At 37.2% G+C, this 18,996-nt stretch overlaps 1 protein-coding gene across 2 annotated transcripts in view; it reads left to right on the top strand.

Annotated features, from left to right (window-relative positions):
- Positions 1-18,996, top strand: part of SYNPO2 (synaptopodin 2) — an 87,051-nt gene that overhangs the window by 63,730 nt on the left and 4,325 nt on the right. The window contains exons 4-5 of one of the 2 annotated variants that reach the window (XM_042870416.1): positions 2,413-4,589; positions 10,006-14,548. In XM_042870416.1, coding sequence (XP_042726350.1) covers positions 2,413-4,589; positions 10,006-10,056 — 2,228 coding nt within the window. In that variant the 3' untranslated portion in view covers positions 10,057-14,548. Of the gene's footprint in view, positions 1-2,412; positions 4,590-10,005; positions 14,549-18,996 lie in introns of those variants that run through there. The other variant, XM_042870415.1, reaches the window with a different exon arrangement.

The following is an 18,996-nucleotide window of genomic DNA, read 5'->3' as shown; positions in this document are numbered from 1 at the left end:
ATACGTAAAATTAATTTATTATTTTATTAATTTGATACCTTTTTATTAGTGGGTTGTTTTTTCCCAACAATGTTAAGAATCCTGACCAGGGATTTAATAACAGTATGGCAAAGCTGCTTGAATGCATGCAATGATATACTGTAGCAACAAACTATTTCATATGTAGTGTTGGAATTAGTCTGCTAACCCTTTGCTAATTCCACTGTAAGCATATTTTTAGCATGATAACCACTTGTATCTTATTTGCAAGCGGATTAAGCAGTTACTTATGCTTAAGTGTCTGCTTCCAAACCACATATTTTAACATTTTAAATGGAGCGTATAAGAAGAGTGCACATACTTTACATTTTGGCTGCAAAGTTAGAACCATCTGTGGGACTGTGCCCGTATATCTTAGTGAACAGTATTGCCCTTCTAATAAGGCAAGTTTGTAGAGCAAACTACATATTACTTCTTTCAAGTAATATGTATACTTGGCCTTTTTCTCATCCCAACTATGACAGTCTTAATTCTTTTTAACCTACTGGCACGCCATTATTTTTAGAAACTGATGCAATCTATCAAAATATTTGCTTTTATTATTATTTTTAAAATGTGATTTACACATTAGAACTATCACGTTGCTAAGCACAAAGGAATAGGCTGCATGCAGCAAATACCGTGCATATGATTTTTTTTTTTTTGTCAAATTAAAAGTTACAATGCAGCATTTCGGTCTAAACTACAAAAGAATATTTATTACAGACTTTACAGGTAAAATTTATGGTAAAGAAATAAATAGTAATTAGACTATATCTATCTGATTAATATTTCTTCTGGAAGCTTCTAAATCTATTGATTAAGTAACTGCAGATGAGTTAAGAAAAGATACACTAGCAAAATGAAAAGTTTCAGTTTTTGCTTTCCACAGTACTATGGGTTCCTGTTGAACTCCCCTCCTAGAAAAACACTCCCTACTGCTTGTGCAAAAGCAGCTTATTTGAAAGTGTGGAACTTAAATGCTGAAGGGTGACCATATCTGTTTGCAGAATCACTCTAAAGGTACAGGCCATAATTTCAAAACTGTCCCCAGTAAACACTGTAAGCATTTGACTTGTCAAAAGACTGAGCCAAGGATTTGGTGATTTGAACCTCTCAAAATAAAATACTACAAATTCATGGTAAAGGCACTGTGCTCTTTTTGCTCTTACGGTGTTTAGAACCATTTGCTCTTATGGTTGTGAGAAGCACTGGTCTAGTCATGCTGTCATCTGGCATAATGGCAAAACTCCAAGTGTCTTTAATAGGAGAAGTATCAGGCTTCATCCTCTGACATAGAGAAAAGAATCATTAATAGAAAATACATCACAGTGCTTTCTTTAACAAGTTTGCTTTATTTGTACTAGCAGAAGATAATGATTAACTGCTTTATTTTCACAAATCAGAGGCACACCTCATCCTTTTGAAAATAACTGGAAGGGAGCCATTGATCTAGGCAGAATTAGCTTTTTATTTTAAAATCTAGCTTTTTAAAAGAGAGAAACTAGTGAGGTGGTCATGCTGATGTGCAGTGCATCTATCAGCTTTATAGATGCAGATACTCCTGTGTGCTCCCCACAGCTTGATGAAAACCAATAATTTATGCTTTAAGAAATATATATTATTTTGGTAGGAGCCTTCTCCACTCATTTCTTAAATGTGTATTCATTCTTGCTGCATGGTAAAAATAAATGTTCTGAAGATGTTATATCCTATACAATTTGAGATTATGTTTGCACTCCCACTGTCTTTGAGGGAGCTGAAAATTAATAATTTCCTTATATATTTCCAGGGATATATATTTGCTTTTAAATAGCTAATACATATAAATATACCTATTTTTATCAACTACACAGCTTCTATAATGCAATAAACTCTTAAATGGTAGAAGCTGCTACCACTGTCAGACACAATACACAGTTTCATTTACTCTCAAATGTTAGACAGTCATGGTCCTGGCTGGCTGGGAATCTGCTGTAAGCCTAGCAACTGTGGTCAAACACTTGCTACACACCAGATCACAGAAATTGAGTAAATGAGAAAATACTGCCTACCTATTGCTGCAGAGATGACTGCTGGGAATGAAAATTGTGGAAATTAGAAGACACACCTACCGTTCCTGTTGAAGTAAAGAAAGTGATGCAGCCTTTGAGCTTCTCTGGGTGTGGCCCTAAGGAAGGAATGCTGGATATGGAATTTGTACCACAGTTGTTATTGCGGGCAAAGCTTACGCATAACAATCCCTCCATGCACAAGAAAAGAAATGTTTTAATATGAGGGAGAGAGGCAGTATGCAAACTCCACTACAGACAGATGCATAACCACTTGCTAATAAACTCCATCTATTTTTGTGGGCTGCATGCAATTAAACGTGCATGTTGATTCTTTCCACAGGACTCCGGAGAAGTGAGAGCCTGTCAGAGAAGCAGGTTAAAGAAGCCAAATCTAAATGTAAAAGTATTGCATTGCTGCTGACGGCAGCTCCCAACCCCAATTCCAAGGGGGTGTTGATGTTCAAGAAGCGTCGGCAAAGGGCGAGGAAATATACTTTAGTCAGCTACGGGACTGGGGAGCTGGAACGTGACGAAGACGAGGGTGAAGAAGGTGAAGTTGAAGAGGGAGACAAAGAAAATACTTTTGAAGTGAGTTTACTTGCAACAAGTGAGTCAGAAATAGATGAAGATTTCTTCTCTGACATTGACAACGACAAGAAGATTGTGACATTTGATTGGGACAGTGGTTTACTTGAGGTTGAAAAGAAGACAAAAAGTGGAGACGAGATGCAGACGCTTCCAGAGACAACAGGTAAAGGAGCCCTCATGTTTGCCAGGAGACGGCAGAGGATGGATCAGATTACAGCTGAGCAAGAGGAGATGAAGGCACGCACAGCGCATGCAGAGGAACAAAGGGAAGTCACAGCGTCAGAAAACTTCCAGAAAGTAAGCTCCTCAGCATATCAAACAAAAGAGGAAGAAATGTTAAGACAGCAACCCTGCATAAGCAAAAGCTATGCAGATGTGAACCAAAATGATGGTAAAATTGTACAACAAAATGGGTTTGGCTTAGCACCAGACACAAGCCTCTCTTTTCAGTCTTCTGAGGCTCAAAAAGCAGCATCTTTGAACAGAACAGCTAAACCCTTCCCTTTCGGGGTTCAAAACCGAGCAGCTGCACCATTTTCACCCACGAGAAATGTCACTAGTCCTCTTTCAGATTTACCAGCACCACCTCCCTACTGCTCTATCAGCCCACCACCAGAGGCGTTATACAGACCTCTATCAGCTCCTGCAGCAAGCAAAGCTGCGCCAATTCTCTGGTCACACACAGAGCCAACCGAACGCATAGCATCCAGAGATGAGAGGATTGCAGTGCCAGCCAAAAGAACTGGGATACTGCAAGAAGCAAAGAGAAGGAGCACATCAAAGCCTATGTTCTCTTTCAAAGAAGCACCCAAAGTAAGTCCAAATCCTGCCCTGTTGTCCCTTGTACACAATGCAGAAGGCAAAAAAGGTTCTGGAGCTGGTTTTGAGTCAGGACCTGAAGAAGACTACCTCAGTTTGGGAGCAGAAGCTTGCAATTTCATGCAGAGTCAAGCATCTAAGCAAAAGGCCCCTCCTCCTACTGCTCCAAAGCCTTCCCTCAAGGTCTCTCCTGCTGCTGGTACCCCAGTTTCACCCGTTTGGTCACCAGCTGGGGCTTCTAACAAGGCTCCTTCTTTTCCAGCTCCAGCCTCACCGCAGGCAGCATACCCTGCACCACTCAAATCCCCACAGTACCCTCATTCTCCCTCTGCCAATCCTCCGAATACTCTCAACCTATCAGGTCCTTTCAAAGGGCCACAGGCAACCCTAGCGAGTCCAAACCACCCAGCCAAGACACCAACCACCCCAAGTGCTGGAGAAACAAAACCCTTTGAGATGCCGCCAGAGATGAGGGGAAAAGGAGCACAATTATTTGCCAGAAGACACTCTCGAATGGAGAAGTATGTGGTTGATTCAGAGACTGTGCAAGCAAACATGGCACGAGCCTCATCTCCAACTCCATCTTTACCAGCTTCTTGGAAATATTCATCTAATGTCCGAGCACCTCCACCTGTTGCTTATAATCCCATACATAGTCCATCTTATCCTCCTGCTGCCACCAAGCCTTTCCCTAAGTCCACTGCTGCTACTAAAAACACCAAAAGAAAACCTAAGAAAGGTCTCAATGCTTTGGATATTATGAAACATCAACCTTATCAACTTGATGCATCGTTATTTACTTTTCAACCTCCTAGTAATAAGGAAAGTCTAGCTATTAAGCAGATACCAAAGTTGCCCATTTCAAAGCAAGCTACATCCTTACGACTGCCTGGTTCTGCATCGCCTACAAACGTCCGGGCATCTTCAGTATACTCTGTGCCAGCCTACAGTTCGCAACCGTCGTTCCAATCAAATGCCTCCACCCCAGTAAATGAATCATATACGCCGACAGGCTATTCTGCATTTTCTAAGCCAGAATCCACTACATCCTCTTTGTTTACTGCTCCGAGGCCAAAATTTTCAGCAAAGAAAGCTGGCGTCATTGCACAGGTGTGGAAGCCATCTGTTATTGAAGAGTAAACACTACAGCTAAAACTTAGTGTCCATCTTGCTTGCAAGGCATTATTGTTTGCAGTAGTAGCTGGGCACACAAAGAGTGTCAAGAGTATTCCTTAGCTTATGTAATATCTTCAGATGTATCACCTCAAATCTGGGTCCAAAATACTTGAACTTTTTTAAGGAATCAAAATAGATACAAATTCTAGCATATTTATGCACATTATCAGATGCTTTATACACATAAAATCCTGCAATAAATAGACACCATTGTGTTAAGTAAGCAGGACACTAGGTTTTTGCTTTAAGTTGACTACAACAGAAACAACAGTAAGCAGTACTCTTGGTTTATCAAGCTAATAGAGAAGAGCTTTATTTCTATCCCCCACCCCAATTATGTCCAAATGACCTAGGGATTTGAGGACTCTTTTTTTTTTAAGTGCCTTATTAAATGCTATTAATAATAACATGTATTACTAACATACATAGTCTAAAATAGGTGAAATATTAGACTCTGACTGATCATTAGCAGAATACAGCAGGATATACCTTTGGGTATGCGTGGAGTCCCACCAACTTCAGTCAGAATCTGTCTTGGCTCAAAGGTCCTTCCATAGGAATCTGATCAATCGGTCAGGGGATTAGTTTGCAAGTTATGTGGATCAGCTGTGATCCAAAATCATGAATTGCCTCTGTGATTTCACAGAGAATGTGCTATAAGAGATGCAAGAGTATTCTGTGGAAGACTAATTTAAAGTAGATGGAATGACAGCTGGGAAAAATTGTTAAACATTTCCCATTTTGGGGAAATTTGACATCCTAAGTGTAGACATATATTTGGACAAAACTTTGCCTAGAATCCAGTAAATAACAAAAACTATGAAATCAAAAATATTGATTTAGAGAGATGAGATGGGTTTTTGGGTTTTGCAGCTGCAATATAATGCAATAGTTTCTTGTGAAATCGTAGCGACTGAGAAATGAAGGGATATGTATAATTGAGAGTCTTGCAACCAAAGTAGCATATGCCTCAAAAATCAGCATTTAACATTAAATCATAAATATTACCTTGTCTTCCTATCAGTCTCACACACATTTTCTTAATTTCAGTTTGGGCTTTACAGTGCTTTTTCCCACTCTTAATCTTTTTACTCTGGTTTTACACTTTCACCTTTTACTTGTATTGGATATAAGGATTGAAATACTGCTACAGTAGAAAATTCTTAAGAGTCCGTAGTCTTGAAACCTACTGCACAATAGTGCAAAAAAATACACAGTCTTGCTGAGGTATATTTAACAGTTAACAGTTTAGCATGCTGTTCTGTAAGGAGATTTGTTTACCTCCATAGAGCTGTCTGAAACAAAATGTTGTTTCACATAGCTAAGGTTATCCAAATTCATCCTAAATGCAACACTAAAGATTAAAACATTGATATGTGAATAAAGGTGGCAGAATCTGTTGGTATATTTACTTAAACTACCATCCAGCTAGGTACAGACACAAATAATGATTTTTATATTATAATGGTGAATACACTTCTATTAGAATTATCTATTTAGATGAAGGTGTTCCCCAGTGTGAACAAAATCACCTACATTCAGTCTCATTATGGTAACTGAAACCGCAATAAAGTTTGAAATGAATAATTTCATTGTAAATGTGGAAGGCAGATTGGAATCAAGTCAATAGAAATCACTCATTTTAATTCTGGACCTTCAAAATTCCACTCCCACTTCCAGATTGGAATACTAACTGCATTAAAAGAAAATGACCAAGTGATCCACCTCCCTCTTAAAATTCAGAACAGTGATGGGAAATCTTAAGAAAAAGAGTTTGGAAAACTCAACTAAGAATTACACTGCATTTTCCAGGAAATAGAGTAGCAATATTTTAATCCTCTGGAGATCTCCTTCTATTTTCCACTGCTAGTATCTGTATTATTCTTCCATCATTAAACTTGACCCTTTCTTCTCTGCCTGTTTGGGTTTCTTTTCTTTCTTTTTTTTTTTTTTTTCTTTTCTTTATTCTACTTATATATACAGACAGAAACATATTAGAGGAAATCTGTTTTCTAGCAATTCTGTTTCTATGCAATTCTTGCCCTTTCCCCACTTCCACTTCTTCCCTCTTCCCTTCTTTTCCCCACTTTCCTTCCCATTCATTTTCTCAGTCTCCTCCTTTCCTTCTGTCTCACCTCCCTTGGAATAAAGATACCCTGTCAAAGGTAACAGAAGTGCTACTGGAGAGCTACACAGAAATCTAACTCCTTCCAGATAACCTCATGTTGCCTTATATATTTTTACTTGGCCCGCTCCTTTAAATTCTAACTTTAAATTACAACCACATTTCTGTACTTGTTCACCACACAAGTGTTTCCATAATTAGGAAATTTTTAGCAGTTTTGTACATTCACCACAGTTTTGAGGTTGATGAACATGTCTATTAAGGAGATACAGAATCTTACACAGCATGGTGACCTGGTCACATCAAGCTCAGGTCAGTAACTTGGGGAGGTTTCGCCATCTCCAGAGCATCCTGTGTGAAATATGTGAATTATTGAAATCTAGTTTCTAGCGTAATATATGCCCGTGTGTCACTTTCCAAGTAAGAAATAATAAGCAGTATTATTCTAATTATAAGCATGTGAAAAAAGGTAGATTTGAGATACCATCTCACCCAAAGAAAAGCAGCTCTCCAGAAAGACAAAAGTCAAGTTAATGGGAACTAGAGGAGAGCTGTGATTAGAACAGAGCATTTCAGTTTCCTAAAACATCTGTCTAGAACTGAATTCACCTGAAGGACAGCAGTGTGTACTTATCAGCTTGTAAATTATTTATGTATCCTTTTCATTTTCAGAAACCAAAATTCCAGTTAGGACACCACGTAAATTATTTGCACGCTTACAGCTATATGCTAGAAGTCAGCTTCTGTGGTAGCTGTATAAAATACAGCAATTAGCCTATCTTTCCTCTACTTTGGCCAGAAGGAAAGGAAATTAATATATGCTAAATATTTGGCTATTGATTAGATTTGGATTTTTTGCTGTTATTCAAACACAGGTATTTCATATGGCCAGTAGCAATGACAGAAGAACTTTTTAAAGCATCAGTATGTTAAAAGCAACAGCCACAGTGACAATAGTGCTCTTAACTCAGTTAATCTTTTGAAAATCCCGATCGAAGACCGAGTCTGAGATCAATTTTATACACATACACTATTCTACATGCATAGTGCTTGGATCCAGCTTGGCTTCAAGGCTTTTATCAATCAGGTAAGTCTGTAATTCTCACTAATATTTCAGAAGATTGCCCTACTTAAATTCACAGTTTTACATGAAGTGTAATCTCTCAAGATGCAGATTAAATTTAGAGGAACGCTGAGCTGTTCATTGCCATGAGTACAAATTGAGAGCTAAAGATAACATCAAGCAGAGCTGAAAGGGGAAGAAAATGAACTGTTTGCAGAGAGGAGTGAAGACATCTGAATTTCTCCATAAAAGAGAAAGAAATTTTTGCTTTTTCCCCCTCCCCCAAAATCTATTAGAACTATCTTAATATATTATGATAATTTTCCAAGATGCAATGGTTGTGCTTCATATATGGGAACATTTATCAGTGAATTTTAGGCCATTCCTAATAACAATACTTCTAATGCACTCACATTAAAAGATCTATTTAATTTCTTTTAATTATAGTCCATACAAGAGGTATTATAACATACCAGTTTGGATTTCACGTTTTGAGATAGCCTTTCTTTGAAAACAGCCATACTAATGAAGGGTTTATATTCTTCCAGTTTCTGAGTCAGTTCCAGGCCTCTTTACAAAACCTGAACTTAACAGTTTTGTTTTGGAAATGAGTGGCTTTTAGACAAGAAGTTAAATTTTTGTTACAAAAGTAAACAAAATGTGGTTACTGGAAATAGAACTATCAAGCTTCTCTTCCCTTCTCTAGGGGAACTACTCTTATTAAGTTCCTAATCAGCAAAAGATAACATATTATGAAACAAACAAAAAGATAGCCAAAGTTTTTTGTTGTTGTTGTTTTTGGGTTTTTTTGTTTGTTTGTTTTTCTGTGGGTTTTTTTTTGTTTGTTTGTTTGCTTTTCTGTAGGGACATTTACGGAGTAAACAATACCATCTTTTACAAGTACATCTTAAACTTTTGCTTTTGCTCTCTTATGGAAGAAGTTATTTAGTCAGTGTCCTAAGATGTGACAACATCCAGTGACAAGCTGCCTGGGTATCAAAAGCTCCTGGCCTATGAACTGGGACTTTATAAAACATTCATATTAATACGTGTAGTAGGAAATGCCCATTTCTCTTCTAGATGTGCAGACAATTCACTACAAGATCAAGCCATTGCCATTACAATATCAGCCACCAAGAAGTTTCCATTCATTTTTGTCTGAAGTCCTATTGCACTCACCCAAAATACACCTGCTTTTATTCAAGAATAAAGTTCCTGAGACGTTCAGGAGTTGAGACACAAAGCCAGCCCTAAAACTACTGTGACCCGTTTTGCTGTCACCATAGCAATCGGGCAGCAATAAGGTTTTTTTTCCCTTTTTGGCAGAGGGCTGTTAGTAGCCACCCAAAAATGAATGTTCAGAATTCAGTGTGTTTGTATTTGAAGAAATACTAAGAGGCTAAGGCATCTCCAGGATACAGCAATTAGGAAGTGAAGGGCTGGTACATGCTTCATATCGGTAAGTTACTCATAAGTGACAGAGCAGCAATTTTAAAAGAAAAGAAAATCTAGAATTGGGGATGTGCAGTAAGGAGGAAACTCCAGAACAAAAACAGAGGTTCAGTTCTGTCAGAGGTTCAAGACATACCGAAGGTATAAGAGAAGAAAATAAGTAAGATGGGCTTAAGTCTGCTCTGAGATGGCTGACTATTTCCAGCCTTTTGTTGAAATTTTCTAGGTTCTTCTTGGATGACAGAGTGCTCATATCACTGGGCATGTTTTTTTTCCTCTATTTACAAATTGTGAAAGAATGGAAATGCAGCAAACCCAGCAAAAAAGAGAAAAGTGAGCTTTTTATAAAAACAGACCCTATCAATAGAGTATTGCACTGAGAGGCAACGTACATATAAACGTATTATCCTAGATAGCTCCTATACACAACAGTCTTCAAAAATGCTAAAGTAAACTTTGATAAAAGATAGTAAAGTGCCCTTCAGCCCTGAGAAGCAGCCATAAACAGAAATCGGTACAAGATGATTTGGGAGGAGCAATATTTACCAAGTATCCAAGACAACACACCAGCAAACGACCAGCTTTACTATGTCCTGCTGCTCCAGCCTTTCCACAGGGAATTGCACACCATGAGGTAGGGAAATACCAGCGAAACAGCAGCAATCTTTGCATCTAACAATTTGCAAAATCTTTCTCCTCTCTTTTTCCAGGATCCTCATCCAGATTTCCTAGCTTGCAGAATGCAAAGTGATTGGTTATAAAAAGATCCACTTTTCCAGTATTACCTTTCTCAAAATACAATGATACAACTTTGTCTGAAGTTAAATGCCCAGGATTCCACTGATCGTTTTGTGAGTTCAGCATGGCAAGTGCAAACCTTAATTACACAGCTTGGCAAAATGCTATTTTAAAATGAATCTGCTCAGTTTGAACAAGAAATGTTATACAAAGAAGAAATTCGATGACAAGATATTAAAAAAACCTGTGGATTCAGAATCTTTGAACTTACTGCTGGTAGAAATGTCTCTTGGGAAAATATGTGAGCCTGGTATTTACTTGGTGCCACCTTCACAAGTTCATAGTACCCGTGACAAGAACTGTACTTGATCATAAACATTACTTCTGCGTGTTATTACAGTTGGGAGGAGCTGGAATCATTCAAGAGCTATGCTTGACAAGTGCTTTTTAGGTTGGAGCCTTACTCCAGAAAGAACTTCAGGATTTTTATCAGATGATTAAAAAGTAATCCTGAAGCTGAAGGAAATACTGTGTTGGAAGGTACAGAAACAGATTTGAGCTCTTGTTTTACAAGCTAGGGCTAACCACAGAATGATGTTTCTGTGGTTTAACTGTCAGCATCCTTGAGTAAGGCAGGCAAAGACTTTTATATAAGATGCTAATCAATTCTCCTGTTACTCTGTAGTTTCCAGAGGAAAAAATCTATTCTTGCTTGTAATGATCTTGACAAACAGTTTTTAATTTCAATGCATGTGAAACCATCACAAAGTTATGTGGTGGTACTGTATAACAGTAACTGTATGCTCCCATAAGCTGAGGAAACAGCTCTGAGAAAAATAACTTACTGAACCACGCGTACAGATGGACTAAGTAGATGAGGGCTTTGCAAGCAGGTTATTCAGTATATCAGGACAAAGAGTTTTCAAACTTGTTTGAAGAATCCTTGATTCTTTCTTACGGTTCGAGACTGACATATTGAAAAGGTAATTCCAGACAATTGAAAGATACATTGCTGCAAAAGTAACACATTGCCTGCCATTGTTTTTCTCATAGAATTTCCGACTCAATTTAGGGCAGACAATGGTACTGCTCACCTAATGAACAGCCCTTCACTAATTTGTACTGACCTTGTTCTGTGCATAGCACCATCCCTTATATAACACAAGCTCTTCAAAGTATGCTCTTCATGCTGAATGACTTATTTCCACAAAGCTTTTTTGGTTAGCATTTAGTTGATTCAGAAGCTGTAATTCGTTTTTCCGCTACTGTACGAATGAGTAAATGAAGATGGAGGCATTGGTATTAAGATGCTCCTTAGCATTAGCTTCCCAGTTCAAGACACTTAGCATCAAGGCCAATAGGATGTGAACCAGTCACTGTGCAAAAGCATAGTTCTCCTTAATAGTCTGTGAATGTTCATAGATTACACTTCTCCAGGTGGAATTCCAGAAAAGGGAATCCTCAATGACCAGACAGTGAAAATGCCTTTCCCACAATAGTGTAATGTTACTTTGTTACATTACCATACAATTTGCTAAAAGAAACGCTAAAACTGCACTGGATGGGGCAGCGGTGCTAAAATTTAATAAAAATTTGTATGCACTGGGCAATTATGTTTACATTTCATAATTTTTGAATACTTATCTTCCATATTTAATTCCATTGCTTCAAGGTAACTTTGTGTGTTTAAGATCCAAAGGGTTTTTTTTTAGAACAAACCAAGCCTCAAAATACTATCATACAGATCACTGTTACCAGCAGGGTTCTCCAGCATGGCTTGGACCACCAATTGCCATCATGCTACTTAAATCCTAGAATGGCCTGAGTTGAAAAGGACCACAGTGATCATCTAGTTTCAACCCCCTGCTATGTGCAGGGTCACCAGCCACCAGAGGCTGCCCATGTCCCCACTTATTAACACCTGGCTGTGAATCTGCACCAGGAGGATGGCACACTTTCCAGTGGGGCTCTTAAGTGTTTTCTGACATCAGTGAGATCAAGGAAAGGCACACTCCATCCCTCTGGGGAAGAAATTTTTCTGGAGTTCAGAAGGAAAGTACACAGCAGTAAACATAGGCTCTTTTCCCCAGGTATACTTTCACGGCCCCATTTCATTCTATTTTTTTCTTGGCCTGGCCTCCTCCTCATAGCCTAATTGCAAACTAAACAGGTCAATTTTCTATTCCTTAAGTTTCTCATCAAAGCCTATGAAACTTGGCCAGTTTGACAGCCAGGTGTCAACAAGTGGGGACATGGGCAGCCTCTGGTGGTTGGCAACCCTGCACATAGTTTACCTAGCCTCATCACTCTCCAAGCCAGTCCTGAATACAGTTTTCTTTCTGTATCAAGTATTACTATCTTGTAATTTTGTTTTGGCCAGACTTTCCTCAGTCCTTCACTTGCTGGTTTCTTCCACTCTGCTGATATTATTCTTGCCCAGTATATTCCATTCAGATGTTTTCCCTTTCAAAGATGCTTTGGCTCAACAGGAGGCCTTGAGTTATGTCAAGAGGCAGGTGTGATGTGAAGCACACCTCAGTCCTGAACAGTGGTTGTGCAGAGCCCTGTATTCAGACCCAGTGTTGTGAAGACAGATTTGCATCATATATCTACACACAGAACTTTTTGTGAATGAAAACACAGCTGCACAACAAGTGCCAGAGCTATGATACACCTCAGTGACTTCTCCAGCCTGTGGAAATACACATAGCCTGCAGGTCTCACAGGTAGAGCAGGACACTGCAGGAACTGGGAAACAGATAAGGCATTCCTATTGAGCCTCACATTCCTGATGAACCTGTGTTACCTAAAATTACTGGACTGCTTGGTCTGGACATAGATAGGCAAGCATTAGAATAGATGTATGAGACGCTTCAGATTCAAAGATCAGTCTCAAAGCAGTTCTAAAGCATAAAGCAGTACTACTTTTAAAGGAAAAGGAGTCTAGAATTTTTTTGCATCTGTATGCCTTTTTTTTCTTTTCTTTCTTCTTTTCCTATTTTCACTCTTTGAAGTGATTGAGCCACACGGGTTCACTCGGTTAAAATGTAATTCAGGGAGCTGAATCATTTGAGATGAAATAAATAAGAAAAATAACCACAAAAAAGAGGATTTTGGTTTGAAAGATTTCATAAGGAAATTATATGGACCAGGATAAATTATCTTTTCACTTGGAAATGTTCAGAAGAAACAATGCCACCATCTCCAAGAAGTACAATAAATTCAGTATTTACTTGATTTCATTTTAGAAAAGATATCAGTAACCTTCCCTTAATATTAAACACTTTTGTCATCCATACAAAATAGAAATGTCAGAAACTGAGACCAACTTTGCACTTGTTTTCAAACTTCTATTGAAAAGGAAGCAAGGCTTCATGCTCTAAGGCCTTGGGAATTGTATAATATTTAAGTCCAGAAGATGGCAGCAAATGTTCTTCCTTAAGGGAAATAAACTGTCCATTCCAACACCCAAGGACCAAAATGCTGCATTCCAATTTTATTAGTTTCATTTTGCCTGCTAGAAATTATTTCCAGCATTTTTAATTTTATTCCCTTTAAAAAAAAATAAAAACTGTAGTTATATTGTAAAGTAGCCACGGCATTTACAGCAAAGTTGGCAGCATTTCAGAGAAGTTGTTTTTTTCACTATATAAAGTTTAAATCGTAAATGCTTTCAGACAAAAAAATGCAAAAATAAGCTTAGTAACGTCTTCTTTCTATATATTGGTCAAATTAAAAATCTGAAATGCTTGTTCTTCAAAAAATTGGAAAGAATGAAAGAATTGAAACAATATATGTATGTCTAAATCAGGTATTATTTATTTTGTCCTACCATCTTCTCAATGTTCTCTAACTGTAGTAGCCATTACAAATCAATAAAAAACAAAGTGACAAACGTAACCCTCAACTTTTATAAAGACAGAGTCATTCCACAGCAGTCCAATTGTTTTAACCACTTCCTTTTCCTTTGTTCCCCTTCAGTGTAAACATTAACCAGATGCTAACATTAACTCTGATTTGAACTTGCTTAAGCCTCATGATTAAAATGAAAAGAAAAAATAAAAATGCCTTAATGATTTAGAAACCTAAGTCAATCATATTACATTTATTTTAGTTTTACTTATTAATACACAACTCTTAAGTACTAACAATGCTTACAATAAATGCATCCTTCACTCACCAGTTTATAAACATCTTGCATTTTTTTAACCAGCATTAGCTTGAATCTTTTTGCACAGACACCTGGTCAGCAGCTCTTGCTAGTGTTCTATGGCTACAATGGACAGTTCTGAACTGCCTTTCCTTTTATTGACATCCAGGAATCATTTTCCCTTTAATAGCTACAGTAGAAAAAGCCTTGCCTTTTCTCTGAAGGAGGAATAGAAGAATGCAAGTTAATCACTGTATGGCGTTCCCTTTTGTTTTGTAGCCTAACAACACCTTGTGTTCTGGTACAGTATTTTTTTAATGTTTTACAAAAAGAGTACAGTAATACAGTGTGTGATAATTTAATAATTCTGTTATCACATCACTTTTCCTTCCCTTTTCTTTTGACTGTGAGAAGAATAGAAGATCTTTACCCCTCTTTTTATAATCTTCTTATATTTTACAGTGATGGGATAGAATAACCTTCCTCCATTTGCACTTCCCTCTGTCTGTTTTGCCTCTGTCTCATTTATTACCAAAGGTTTATGCATTCTTTTTAGTGTATGCATGTCAAAAGATCTATTTTAACATATTTAATAGAAAGGGAAAAACAATAGAAAGTATCACCATGCCTGGCCACTGCTGTCTAGTAAAGGAATGATGAATTCTGGTGATTAAATGTTGCCTTGGTTTCACAGTATGTTAGAAATCAGTTTATGAATATCAAATGTGGTCTGCTATGAGTTTAGAGATTTTCACACCTAGATTTTCAGTCTAGGAACTTCACCACTAATAATAAGAATTAAAGGCAATGTTAATCATATCTCAGTTCTTATATTTGAGACATTTGTTTTGAAGGAAAATCTTATTTTTCCAGAAGTATTTAAAGTATGGAAATATGCCAAAGATTATAACAATTTCAGAATACAGTTGGGGTAGGTATAGACAAATATTAGACTACTTAGATTATTCCAATAGTATGTCACTATGTGATGTTTATTGATTATTCAATCAAGTGCACAAAAATCTGCTGTGCAGCATGCTTCTGAGTTACTTGCATTGCAATAGATACAACCATAGCAATCTTATCAGTGAGTTATCTTAGAGACTGAATTCCTCCTCCTTAGGGTAAACACTGAGGCATTATGGCACAGTGCACATAACTGATGCAATTGCTTTATTTCTTTCATGGGTGATGAAAGAAATTGAATAATTTTCTGTGAAAGAGCCATGAGAATTACAAATGAATCCTGAATTCAAAAGGCTCTGCTTCAAGGTGCAGTCACTTCACAAAACTTGGCAAATTGCTTCAGGCCCAAAGTGATTTTCCTATTTAATTTTCCTAAATTAAATTTTAAAATAGAATTGGAATACCAAAACAAATACTATAGTTCATCATTTTCATCTTGCAGAGGGAACTTTGTTGCTGTCATTCGGATACAGGTTGAACATCCATCCAGAATGCAGTAATCGTTGATTACCTTCTGTGATAAAGATCTCACTGAGTGCATGCACTGTATTCATTATATCTAGTTTCCAAGAAAGATACTTCGCACCTAACAAAGCTGCCCACAGGGGCAAGAGAAATCAGTCTTTTGTCACCTGGTCTGTTTTTCCATCTTAGTTAAATCTCTGACAATAGCTATTAATATTAATAGCTATAAAATGATGTCTAGAACTTAACATGATTATGTGAGATCCAAGAGTCCAATGAAAAAATGCATGAACTACTCCAGCAAACTGAAATCAGTGTAAAAAATAATAGTTTGGCAAAATAGACAAGACCTGAAATAGCTATTCTTGGGGTTCTAGAGTAGAAAAAAAAAGCATACTTATCAATTTTTAAAGAAATAATTTATTCCAAATTAATTGGAATGATCTCTTATTGCCCAGGTAAACTGTTACTCCAAGTCACCTGGGAACCTAAACCAAATTTTGTTGGAACTATCTATCACAGACATTTTCATCTAATAGAGTGATCATCACTGGGTACATTTCTTTGGTAGCTAAAGAAAGCCATCCTTACGTAAGGAAATGTTCTTCATCTATGAGATGGTGTGAACTACTTGGATTCTTACGTAGTCATTTTATCCCTGAGAGCATTGCTAAAGTTAAAAATGGAATAAGAAAATGAGTTCAAGTAATTTTAGTATAACTAACCTCATTCCCAAGGTGCTACTCACACTCCAGCTTTACTGACTGCTTATCTTCCATCAAGACCTAACATTCTTGTCAAATATAGACTCACACTACACAAAAGCTCAAAAAAAAAAAAAAACAAAAAAAAAACCTCAGAACTAAAATGAGAAAAGATAATTCCTATGAGAATAAAATCTTTCACATGCAAGTTTCTCACGCCATTTGATTTTTTCCTTACAAAGCAAATACAATATTCTCCAGATTATCAACATGTCTGAATGCAGGTGCTGTGGACAGATATGACTTGAAGTACAAACATTTGTTCATTGAAGCCTTCCAAATTAAGATCCTCAAGGCAGTAAAGCATTCTTTTTCAAGTTTGTCCAAACTGTGCTAGTCCCTTTATACTGTATTGATTGATTCACGCTGAGAATTTTTCTAGGAATTCATCTAGATCTGCTGTCAGTTCCCTTCCTTTGCCTTCTATAATAACAAGGAATTCCTAGAACACTTTCCAGCATCGCAAAAAATTATTTTATTTTTCATTACTGATTTAGATTATCTGTCAAGTCTGATATAGTGGTAACTTGTATGTAAGCATACATACAAGTACAAGTGGTAACTTGTGCTAATAAACTCCAGAACTCACCACATTTAATTTTGGCTACTGTATTGCTGCTTTTACAAGCTTCTGCCATTGTAAAATAGTAGAATGGCTTATCTGACAAAATACAGAAATACTTTTCCTAACTCACAATTCTCTAATCAAACTGTCAAGAAAAATTAGCTCCTGCTTTATTACTGATAGTTATGCCTAAAAGATAGCTCTGCCACTTGGTGAAAACCAGGAGTTTTCTCTAAACATAACAGACTACACAGAGCATTTCATCTGACCTGCCTTGAAATGTCAGCAACATTCAGTGATAACAGTTCTGTCTACATTATCATTTCCCTCTGCATCTCTGGAATCCCATGAAGTACTACTAGCAGGGCTTGGAATCTCCATTAAGAGGCTTTCCTATTCAGCACAGACCACAGTCTAGAACCACTCAGAAAGCAATTATGACAGGTAGGCTAACTAGCAGAACCTGTTTGATCAACTTATTTTAATCCCTCAGTACAATCCTATCTTCTTAGTTTTGTGGCTCTGGTTATTACATTACTTTGTAATAGAAACTGTGCCTCACTTTACATGCTTACTTCGATTTCATACCTTAAAAAAATTGTTACTGATAACTTAAATAAAATGCACTAATCAGACATGCTGAAGAAGCTACTTTTGTAGATTCAGTGAAGAAATAAATTGCAATACATTAGAGGAAAGAAAAGTACTCAGACAGGCCTGTCTGGGACCTGGATTCTTATTTTCTATGGAAGTATGAATCCCTCTCCTTAGGCAAAAATCTGGAAAAGGTTAACTCATGCTTGATGGCATATCATTTCAAGTGTGTGGAAAAAAAAAATATGTTCTGCATATTCCTTCATTCACCTTCCAAACATTTTTGCTTTTTACATGCTACCAGTTTGCAGTCTGCTGATAGGACCACATCTTAAACCATGATGTGATCAAGCATTAAAGATTTAAAAATTAACTGTCAGTTTGCCCAAACCTAAGTACTTCTTGCAGTTAAATGTAGAACTTAAAGAAAATGTACCAGAAAGATGTGGTGGTAGGATTAGTAATATTGGGAATTTCCTCTCTGGAACTGCAAAATGGGAACAGCTGGTTGTGGCTAAGCGGTGAAAAGATAGTCCTATTGTAAAGCATAAGTTGTGAATCTTGTCAAAGCTACACAAACACTAGATCACTACATGATCTCTTTGTGTCACTATACACTTTTAACAGATTCAACTGTGCACCACCAAACTGAAAATAATGCAATCGGTAGTCTTTTTCTCACTTTCTATCTCTCATTTACAAGCTTACATTAAAACACAACATAAAAGCACATGTGGAGTAGAGGTCATTCAATTTTTTATTTAATTAAATTAAGATCCTATGCTGGAAAAGTCTGTAAGACACAAAGTTGCTATGTGAACTATTGCTGGATAAACTTTTCTTCATATGCTCAGGCACTCACTGACTGGCATCTGGATCATATTCTCAAAATTAAAAGTTTTGGAAGCGAATTAGGAAAATTAACATACATCAACATAGTTAAAATGAAATTTTATCACAGCCTTTGTCAACAGAGCCTGGAATTTCACACCAGATTTCAGAGCTAGAGGCATTTAAACCTCAGGATATGAATCAGTGGGTGTAAATCAATTACTTGAGTGACCACTCTTGGTACGAACAACGTGATTTGTCCAATACAAAGAACGTAACTGGTTTGGGGAAAAGGCTGTTTTGTATGCCAAATGAAGACTGCTGTGGGCAGGACCTTCTCACAAACAGAGTTTCTGTTTCAAAGTGCTGCATTACTAAGAAGATTAGGATTTGTCAGATATGAATGGATTGCTCCCATAAATGGGTCAGAATGTTCTGAAATTTTGAGGGCACTGCTTTCTAAAGAAGCCAGGTTAGTGTCCTGTAAAGGTATTAAGGAAATGACTACATTAACATTTTTAATTTTGTGTGTTCATTTTTGACCCACCTCATCCAAAGTTTAATAATTTCAGAGTAAGAAATGTCTTTCTTTAAAGGAGATTGCCAAAGATATGCTCTTGGACAGATG

The sequence above is a fragment of the Lagopus leucura genome, unplaced genomic scaffold (genome assembly GCF_019238085.1).
Source record: "Lagopus leucura isolate 7727_CA_CO unplaced genomic scaffold, USGS_WTPT01 Super-Scaffold_100004, whole genome shotgun sequence".
Classification (NCBI taxonomy): domain Eukaryota; kingdom Metazoa; phylum Chordata; class Aves; order Galliformes; family Phasianidae; genus Lagopus; species Lagopus leucura.
Note: the sequence above shows the minus strand (reverse complement) of the source record. Positions and strands in the feature narration are given on the sequence as shown.